General features: G+C 57.7%; 1 protein-coding gene across 1 annotated transcript in view; it reads right to left on the bottom strand.

The window, feature by feature from the left end:
* The window catches only part of EXOC3L1 (exocyst complex component 3 like 1), a gene marked incomplete at its 5' end in the record, with an annotated part of 10,720 nt that continues 768 nt past the window's right edge, over positions 1–9,952 (bottom strand). Inside the window, 12 exons of the mRNA XM_035898812.1 lie at positions 1–822; positions 1,274–1,398; positions 1,818–1,973; positions 2,325–2,447; positions 3,416–3,545; positions 3,658–3,768; positions 4,192–4,292; positions 4,400–4,525; positions 4,704–4,821; positions 4,986–5,646; positions 8,160–8,379; positions 9,622–9,782. Coding sequence (XP_035754705.1) covers positions 636–822; positions 1,274–1,398; positions 1,818–1,973; positions 2,325–2,447; positions 3,416–3,545; positions 3,658–3,768; positions 4,192–4,292; positions 4,400–4,525; positions 4,704–4,821; positions 4,986–5,646; positions 8,160–8,379; positions 9,622–9,782 — 2,219 coding nt within the window. The remainder of the gene's footprint in view (positions 823–1,273; positions 1,399–1,817; positions 1,974–2,324; positions 2,448–3,415; positions 3,546–3,657; positions 3,769–4,191; positions 4,293–4,399; positions 4,526–4,703; positions 4,822–4,985; positions 5,647–8,159; positions 8,380–9,621; positions 9,783–9,952) is intronic.

The raw sequence follows: 9,952 nt of genomic DNA, 5'->3' as shown, positions 1-9,952 counted from the left end.
ATGGACAGGGCTGAGGGCCCTACCCAGGGTGGCGAGACCCCCCTGTGCCCGTCTCCCCTGTGGCTGTGAGCCCAGGCTGGTGGAGAAGCAATGCCAGCCCTCTGGGCTGAGCCAAATAGGAGGAAGACCTCAAATGGCTAAAACCCTCCTGGAAGCCTGGGTTTAGCAAGGCTGGGGTCTGTCTCAGAGCTGGGGTGATATCAGACTCCATGGCCAGGCTGTACTGGCTCAGCAGGCTGGCTGGAGACTCAGGGAAACCCAAATATCTCTGCAGCCCCACAGAGACGTGGACTCGCCCTCAGCTGCAGACCCCTGCCCTTTGCTCTGCAGCATCTCTTTCTCCTGCAGGCCACAGGTCAGACCTGAGCAGCCCCCAACTGCTGCCTCAGCAGGCCAGCAGAAGAGCTAGGGGTTGATTTTCTCCTGACCCAGGTCTCCTGGGGCTGGTGCTTGTAGGGGACAGTTGGCTCAGAGAGGCAAGACCAGAGGACAGCACGTATCCAGACTGTCCCCTACAAAGGGCAAGGTGCTGCGCATAGGGGATGCTGTGTGCCATCTCCCTTCCCACGCGCAGCTTCAGCGATGTCCTGCGTGGTCTGTATGTCCACGGGGGCAGCAGGGAGTGGGACGCCGTGTCAGGCACACTTGCCCTTGCGAAGGCAGAAGGGCAGCTCTGGCGCGGGGATCAGGATGGTGCTGAAGATGGGCCGGTAGCTCTCGGGCAGGACCTGGGGGTGCTGCGCCATCATTTCCAGCACCATGTGCCGCACCTCCTTGGAGACATCACCCCGCAGGTCCAGCAAGGTGGTGATGTGCTCATCGCTGGGCAGAGAGCAAGAGGTGAGTCTGGGCGCCGCTGTAAAACCATCCCCAAACCTCCCGTGATCCAGAGAAGCTGAGCTGAGGCCAGGGGAGAGCTGGTACTTCGCACTAGCCCAACTTTAACGTTTGCTTGAAAATAGCCCCTCAAACCTTGTGAATTCACGGGTTTTGGCTGATTCTGACATTTCTGATTGTGGTTTCTCACACCTTTTTTGGCCACCAGATACAGGCGGGTGACCGCCACAGCAGCACTGATTTTTTTCCTTTACATCTTTGCCTTTGGGACTTTGCAAGAACCCCTCAAATCTGGAGCATGGGAGAAGGAAACCTCAGGGAGGAGGGGGGAAAAGCCCAGATTTCTGCCTGCTCCACAGTGTAACTTCACGGGGTCCAGCCTAAGCCTGGCTCACGCCTACCCCATCGCACAGGAGAGCAGAGCTGGGCTTCTTACCTGACGTCAGGGTACTTGGTGATGAAGCCCAACACCTCCAGGCTGAGCAGTGCTGGGTCTTTGAGGCAGATCAGCTCCCGCAGGGCAAGCACAGCCTCCAGGCACTGTTGGCTCTGGTCCAGACCCTTGGGAGGGAGATCGGTCATGTGTGAGACTGAGAGGAGGCCACGGCGGTGGCCAGTGAGATGCAGCCTGGCCCTCAGTGCCCACATGGGCCCCTGGCCCCTTGCAGCTGGGGTCTCCCCACTCAGCATATTCCGAGGTGGGACGAGGCTTTGCAGCCTCCCAGCCCGCGCTGGGCAGGGTGGATAGTCCCCTGAGGAGCCCCTAATCCAGCCAGTTCCTCCCATCTTAGCCTCACAACTGCCCAAGTGTAACAGCCTTGTTCGTGGGCTGATGTACCCCCGTCCCCATCTGCTGTGGGCTGGAGGGGAACAGGAGTGTGACGGAGGTGAGCTATGAGCTCCTTGCACCGCCTTTTCTGTGTGATGCTCCTCTCCCGTGGCCCAGCCCCAGCTTCCCCCAGCACCCAGGCCCCTCTTACCAGGCCACAGAAGAGCTCCCGGAGCTGCGAGGCATCCTGCAGCAGGCGGTCGCAGAGCTGGCCCCGCTCCTCCTCACTCTTGCACACCATCTTCTTCTGCATGAGCGCCCGCAGGTACTGGCTCACTACCAGGAGCTCGCTCTCCGTTAGCAGGAGCTGGGCAGGGGAGAACTGTTAGTGCTGGGCATCGCTGACTCCTCAGGGAAAGGCAGAGCAGAAAGGTGCTGGATGCAACACAAGCTGTGGGGACAGCCTGCTGGGAAGCCCCCTGGCCGGAGGGACAGCGAAAGTGGCTGAATTTGGGGGAGACCCTGAGCATCTCTGCATGACAGTGCCCTCTGTGCTTCTCCAGAGGATACAGGCTCTCTGGCAAACCCAGCAGTGACTGCAGCCCAGCTCCCTGCTGCCTAAAGGCTGCATCCTGCACCCCCCATGGCACCCAATGGCCCAACCTCCTTGCCCTGCAGACAAGCAGCCCTTTGAAGGACACCCCGCAGCAAGCCCTACCATGAAGATGGGTTTCCTGACGCGGGAGAAGTCCTTTGTGTACTTATCAATCACTTCGCACATGCTGCTGACGAGCTGGGACCCAGAGAGCCACTTGCGGGAAGACAGCTGCAGGTAGAGGGGCTGAAAGAAGCAGAGGAGCAGCATTCAGTGCCCTGCATTGCACCGCTCTCACAGCAGCCACCAGCTGCAGGCTGGCACAACATCCCACAGCAGCTGCCTGCCAGCACAGATGCTTTGCCTTGCAAAACCTCCAAGTCCCCGCTGCCAGCCAAAGTCAACATAAAAATCTAAGAGTGGTCTAGACTAGGAAATGATGGAGCCCCCCCACTGGGGCTGCCCCTCCCTGACACCCAGAGATCCACATCTGGGGGCTTTGTCTGGGTCATGCTGCCCCACTGCGGGCACCACCTAGGCAACAAGCTGCTCCTCACGCACCCCCTTCTGGCCTGTCCTTCTGTGATTTTATTTTTAATTTCCACCCCTCTCCACTTCCCTCATGTAAACATAACAGGGTTTTTGGCCAAGGGCTTTGACCCCCTGCTGTCCTTGTCTTCCTGCCTACAGGCAGACGTTCCCTCTATGTCCCTGCTGCGGCCATGGCAGCTTCCATGGTGCCCGCCAGCGTTTCACCCTTTAGCTGCTCCTTTGTTTTCGTGGCATTCAAGCCCTAAATAGCAATGCCGCTAATTATTCCAGGTTTCTGGTCCAGACTCCAGGAAAGCTAAATTTGACTACGCTGGCAGGAAGCAACTCAGGCGGTTGCACATGGGCTTGTATCCTCTGCCAGACATTGCCTCGCTCCTGTTTGGTTTTCTGCTGTGAAACAGCCATAAAAAGAAGCGCGAGGCAGCCCAGGAGGACTGTGGCTCCTGGTCTCTGTCGGTTAGGGACCACAAGCCATCTGCGCCAGCAATACAGGGTGGTGCTGACTGGCAAGATGTCTGCAGGATGATAGCAGGCCACGGGGTATGTGGCGGGGATCCTGAGCAGAAATAAACCTGTGCCTGGGGGTTTGGCAGTAGGGCTGTTCGTGCTGGGATGGGGTTTGTTTCAGCCCTGCCAGCCTCAGGGGCTGTGGACAAACGTACCTGCAGGTCCAGGAGCAGCTCCTCCATCAGCAGTTGGCAGGCTTTCTTCTGTGTCCTGTCTAGAGCAGCCTGGAGGGACGTGGGGACTTCTCTGCGGGCAGGGTTGGGGTGCAGGGAGGAGACAGAGGAGCTGGGAGAGACAGAAGAAGGGAGGGGACAGGTAGCTTGGTGGGGACACTGGTCCCACGTGGGGATGGGGAGCGGCATTGCTATAAGACCTACAAGGTGCTGGCGCATGTTACCTGAGAGCCAGGTTGTTGTTGAGCATGGCCAGCAAGTAGGAGACATAGTACTTGGGTATGGTACGGTCCTTCTGGTGCTCCTTCCCGCATTGCACTAGGGCTTCCCGCAGACTGCAACACAATGAGTCACCCACGATGGGCGGGCAGAGCGCCAGACCTCTCGCCACAAGGACCTGGGGGTGCTCCTGGGGACACGAGGACCTCCCACAACCCTCCCAGCTCACTTGGCTCTTTCCAGCTCCTGCCACCAGGTTGGAGAGCAACAGGTTGTTGGGTAGGGCAGGACAGTGGGACCCATTCTGGACCCATCCCAGGAGAGCAGGGCTTGGCACTACTGCAAAGGCGCTTGGGGCAGCAAGCCCTGGGAGCTGATGGCCCCACAGACTGCGACAGTAGCCCCCATGGGTAGGCAGCCTCCTGGGACCTGGATGAGCACTGGGTGCCCCATGGCAGAGACCTCCACCATCAGCCTACAGTGCTTGGCTGGGTGCTTGGTCTTTGAGGATGGGCAGGGGTGCAAGGGGCTCCACTGACCGGCCCAGAAATGCCTCGAGCTCCTCCAAGGCCATGTTGTAGACCTTCTGCTGCAGAGACTCGGTGATCAGGGAAGCTACCTGGATATTCTCATTCAGCATCTGCACAGGGAGAGGAGAGTGGAAGGGAGTCAGCAGGAGGCTGCAGGCCACAGCCCCCTTTTTGGAGGCTCACAGCATGCCCATGACCCACGGTGCTGGAGACCCACCTGCATGACAATGACGGGCAGGGCTGACTGGAAGAAGCCCTGATGGTCTGTCTCAGGTTCCTCTTCCCTGAACCATTCCTTGAACTCCACTTCCAGGGTCCTCTGCATCCACTCCAGCACGCTAGCCTGTGGGATGGATGCCCACCACGGTCAGCCTGAGAAGTCAGGTACCAAATCCCTTGAGACCCAACATGTAGCAGTGTAGCAAGTCCTGGGCCTCACCCCACAGGCTCAAGGTCTCCTGCAGAGGAGATGCCAGCACAGCGGTAGTACCCGTTGCACATGTGCTGTCCCACTCACTCACCTTGACTTTCACCACGTATTTCCTCTCTGTCTGATCCACGAGCTCTGGGGACATCAAGGGGCCCAGCGCAGAAATGTCCACTTCTGGGAGAAGGTCAGGGTGACCCATCATCTGCGGGCTGCAGGGCAGAGGGGGGACAGGGGGGGGAAGACCTGTGTTTTCCAGCAGTGCCTACCTCTCCCTCTGCCCCCCCAGGGGTCATCCCCAGGCGGCTGGGGCCACTCTCCCTACCCGCCTGTGCGCTGGTGGACAACCCAGCTGGGTGCTGGGGTAGGTGCTGACCTGTGGTACACACAAAGCGCCCACTCGAGGAGGAGGAAGAGCGCCTGTTTGTCCAGGTCCTCTCGGAGCATGTCCTGGAGGTGGCTGGTGAGGGCCCGGTGGTAGGTGGCAGTGCAGATGCTGAGGATGTTGTAGTGAGCTGGGACGCACTGGACCATCAGGTCCTTCACCACACACAGCTCAGACACAATGTCCTTCTGCAGCGCTGCCAGGTGCCTGGCCAGCCCTGGCCCCTCAGCATCCATGCGGGCGGCATGAAAGCGCGCTCCTGTGATGGTCTCCTGGAGAACGTGGTAAAACTTCTGTCTCCAGCCCTTTGGGCGGCCAGGGGGAAGGAAGGTGGCCTCCAGGAGCAGAGCATCATCTCTCTTCTCCTCCCGCTCGATGATCCTTACAGCCGTGACGAAAAGAACCGGGTCCTCGCGCACCAGCCGCAGGCTGCTGCCCACGATGTCCCACAGCTGCTTGGCCAGGCTCTCATTGAGCTCCTGCAGGCCACTGAAGTAGGACAGCACAGTTGCCTGGGCACTGGAGAGCCCGCGGAGGTGCAGCCGGGAGAGGATGTCGTCCCTGAGGTGCTCCATCATCATCAGCTCCGCATGGGCCTCCAAGAGGTGCTGCCCGTGGAGCAGCTGCAGGGTATGGGAAAAAACCTCGTGGACTGTGGAGAAAGGGAGGAGAGATCACAGAATCATAGAATCATTTAAATCGGAAAAGACCTTTAAGATCAAGTCCAACCATTAAACTAACCCTGCCATCCCACCACTAAACCCTGGCCCTAAGCATCTCATCTACCCATCTTTTTAAATACCTCCAGGGATGGGGACTCGACCACCTCCCTGGGCAACCCCTTCCAGTGCCTGAAAAACCTTTCTGTGAAGAAATGTTTCCTAATGTCTAACCTAATCCTGCCCTGGCGCAACTTCAGACCATTTCCCCTTGTTCCATCGTCCGTTACCAGGGAGAAGAGGCCAACCCTCACCTTGCTACAGCCTCCTGTCAGGCAGTTGTAGAGGGTGATAAGAACATGCCTATATCTCATTTTCTTGTACGGGTTTGAAGCTACGTCAGGTTAAGTTAACCAAACCTTCACCATCTCTCCTCATCGCTCCAGTGGACATGGATCACTGTAGTTGGAGATACTTACCTGTAAGGCTCAGAAACCTGCTCAGCTTATAGCAGCTTCACGGGTTACTGCATGCCAGCCGAGCCACTGTAGCGTTGCATGGGGTTGTTGTGACCCCAGTGCAGCACCTGGAACTTGGCCTTGTTGAACCTCATACAGTTGGCCTCAGCCCATCAATCCAGCCTGGCCAGGTCCCTCTGCAGAGCCCTCCTCCCCTCGAGCAGATCAACACTCCCACCCAGTTTGGTGTCATCTGCAAACTTACTGAGGGCACACTCAATCCCCTCGTCCAGGTCGTTGCTAAAGATGTTAATCAAGACTGGCCTTAGAACTGAGCCCAGGGGAACACCACTTGTGACCAGCTGCCAACTGGATTTAACTCCATTCACCACAACTCTCTGGGCTCGGCCATCCAACCAGTTTTGCTCCATCATCATCAGCTCCGCATGGGCCTCCAAGAGGTGCTGCCCGTGGAGCAGCTGCAGGGTATGGGAAAAAACCTCGTGGACTGTGGAGAAAGGGAGGAGAGATCACAGAATCATAGAATCATTTAAATCGGAAAAGACCTTTAAGATCAAGTCCAACCATTAAACTAACCCTGCCATCCCACCACTAAACCCTGGCCCTAAGCATCTCATCTACCCATCTTTTTAAATACCTCCAGGGATGGGGACTCGACCACCTCCCTGGGCAACCCCTTCCAGTGCCTGAAAAACCTTTCTGTGAAGAAATGTTTCCTAATGTCTAACCTAATCCTGCCCTGGCGCAACTTCAGACCATTTCACCTTGTTCCATCGTCCGTTACCAGGGAGAAGAGGCCAACCCTCACCTTGCTACACCCTCCTGTCAGGCAGTTGTAGGCAGCGATAAGGTCTCCCCTCAGTCTCCTCTTCTCCAGGCTCAACACCCCCAGTTCCCTCAGCCACTCCTCAGCAGCCTGGGGCTCCAGACCCCTCACCAGCTTTGTGGCTCTCTCGACATGCTCCAGCAATGCAACGTCTTTCTTGTAGTGAGGGGCCCAAAACTGAATACAGTATTCAAGGTGCAGCCTCACCAGTGCCCAGCACAGGGGCACGATCACTTCCCTACTCCTGCTGGCCACACCAGTCCTGATACAAGCCAGGACGCCGTTGGCCTTCTTGGCCACCTGAGCACACTGCTGGCTCATATTCAGCTGTCTGCAAACCAGTATCCCCAGGTCTTTTTCTGCCAGGCAGCTTTCCAGCCACTCTTCCCAATGCCTGTAGCGTTGCATGGGGTTGTTGTGACCCCAGTGCAGGACCTGGAACTTGGCCTTGTTGAACCTCATACAGTTGGCCTCAGCCCATCAATCCAGCCTGGCCAGGTCCCTCTGCAGAGCCCTCCTCCCCTCGAGCAGATCAACACTCCCACCCAGTTTGGTGTCATCTGCAAACTTACTGAGGGCACACTCAATCCCCTCGTCCAGGTCGTTGCTAAAGATGTTAATCAAGACTGGCCTTAGAACTGAGCCCAGGGGAACACCACTTGTGACCAGCTGCCAACTGGATTTAACTCCATTCACCACAACTCTCTGGGCTCGGCCATCCAACCAGTTTTTTACCCAGTGAAGAGTACACCCATCTAGGCCATGAACCGCCAGCTTCTCTAGGAGAATGCTGTGGGAGACTGTGTCAAAGGCTTTTCTGAAGTCCAGGTAGACAACATCCACAGCCTTTCCCTCATCCACCAGGTGGGTTACCTGGTCATAGAAGGAAATCAAGTTGGTTAGGCAAGACCTGCCTTTCAGATGCCAGGGTTGAGCGTGGGGGGTGAAGGGGGATGGCACCGGGGTCACGTGTGTGGGTTTGCAGGAAGATGGTGAGGGCCTGAGATCTGGGGCCCTGGGAATATCAGGCCCCAGGGAGGCAGCAGCTTCTCCATCCATGGAGACTTTCCAAACCCAACTGGCAAAGCCGGAGCAACCTGCTCTAGCTTTTCTGCCAGCCCTGCGTGGAGCTCAGGGTTAGACTGGAGTTCTCCCCAGTGCTTTCCAGCCCAAATCCACAAGGATCGGGCCAGTGCCTTACCTGAGAAGAGCTGGGGCAGTACCTGGACCACCGAGGCCAACTGCACGTGCTCCGCCATCAGTGCCCGCATCTGCTGGAGGCCCTGGAAGCGGTCCGCGCTGTCGAGCAAGGCCCACCGTGCAGCCCCCAGGTCCTGGCATACGCTCTGCACCTCCTGGGCTGCCAACTGCAGCTGCTCCAGTCCCGTGCTTACCCCCTCCAGGTAGGACTGGACAGTTGACTGGGGAGCAAAGAGGACAGAGGGGCAGTGGAGAAGCTCTCAAAGGCTGGAGGAGTCGCATGCCGTTTGCCCCAGCCTTGCCAGGTCTCTCTCGCATGTGCTCTCCTAGCCCCACAAAGTCACATCTGCCCCTGCCATCATGCCCTCACACCTCCCAGACCTCCTGTGCTGACCCCCATCCCATCAGACCCAAGCACACCCAGCTTCAAGAAACCTGCTCCGGCAGTGGGAATGGCTCATTTCACCCTGCTCTGGGTAAACTGAGTCACAGTCACAATCTATGGGGTGGGGGGAAACAGCTGCTGCGCAGGAGGTGGGAGAAAGGCAGCATTTTGGGGCAACCAAGGCAGCAGGCTGAGCCGCAACCAGAGGTCTCCTTTCGGTTTTAAAAGATTACTTTGCTCCTGGAAAATATGTGCAGGCCAGAGGGCCCCCCGTGTGCCCCCTGAGGTATACTAATGGCATGAAACACCTCGGTGGCCCTATGAACCCCCCTCCAAAATGGGTTTCCATCTTTTCCAGCCCTGCAGCGGTGCTGGCACATCTCCATGCCTTCTCTGCCCATTTAACTCTGGGCTCCTTGTGCCAGGAACCACTTTTACCCGGCGTCACCAGAAGTAGGTTGTTTTCTTTGAGCCCACGTCACTGAAGACAAGCTGCCTCCCGGACAACTCACCCCCATTCAGGTCGGAGAAACCATCTCCAAAATAATTGGGAGAAGGTTGGGGTGCTGAGGCTGATTGGATCCTGAGGTTAATAGTTCCTCAGGTTATGCAAAAAGCATCGCCCTGAGTGGGGAACAGGAGCAGGGACAGCCCTTACCAACATGCGCAGAGATGGATTTCACCCATGGGACCTACGGGCAGGGGCAGGTTGGAGCTCAGAGCCTCCTCCCAGCTGTGGGGAAGGGGAGCTTTGGTGTGGAGATGGGATGGTGATGGGGAACGCGTACTCCCGCACATGGGATGTACTGAACCCCCTTGGTGTTTTGTTTTGAAGATGGATGGGAGACTCATTTTAATGCCTCAGATGCTACCCAGAGGGAGGGCAGGGGGTTACCAGATCTTTCCCCCCCCCCCTCCAAAAAATTGCGTTTCTCCCACCAAGCGCCAGCCAAAGGGTAAGATTTTTCCACAAGTGTGGAAAAAAAAGATGACTCAGTGCAGAATAGGGGACCCCAGCTGAGATCCCCACCTGGGCAGGCTGCAGGCATCTGTGGGATGGGCTGTGGTAAACACCCACCTTCAGCCGGGACTGGATGGAGCTGTTCCTCTGCGTCTCTCGGCTCCGGTACTGCCCGAGCCCCTCCAGTTTCTCGGGGCAGTAAAACACCCCTGAAGCCCATTTCAGAGCGGCTCCTCTTGCCAACTTCTCAGCTTTCTCCGCTTCTGGCCACTCCTCGTCTGGGGATAAAGCTGGGGTTAACGAGCACAATGAAGCCTCTCCTGGCAGGGCAGGAAGGGCCCCCGAGGCCAGGGGCAGGAAGCTGCCGCCAGCGGATGTCCAAGCACACCCAGATGCGGGAAGCTGGACAGCAAGCGGGTACTTCCATAAGGACGCCCCCCCCCCCCCC

This window comes from Egretta garzetta, unplaced genomic scaffold (genome assembly GCF_000687185.1).
Source record: "Egretta garzetta isolate BGI_Z169 unplaced genomic scaffold, ASM68718v1 scaffold27, whole genome shotgun sequence".
In the NCBI taxonomy this organism is placed as follows: Eukaryota; Metazoa; Chordata; class Aves; order Pelecaniformes; family Ardeidae; genus Egretta; species Egretta garzetta.
Note: the sequence above shows the minus strand (reverse complement) of the source record. Positions and strands in the feature narration are given on the sequence as shown.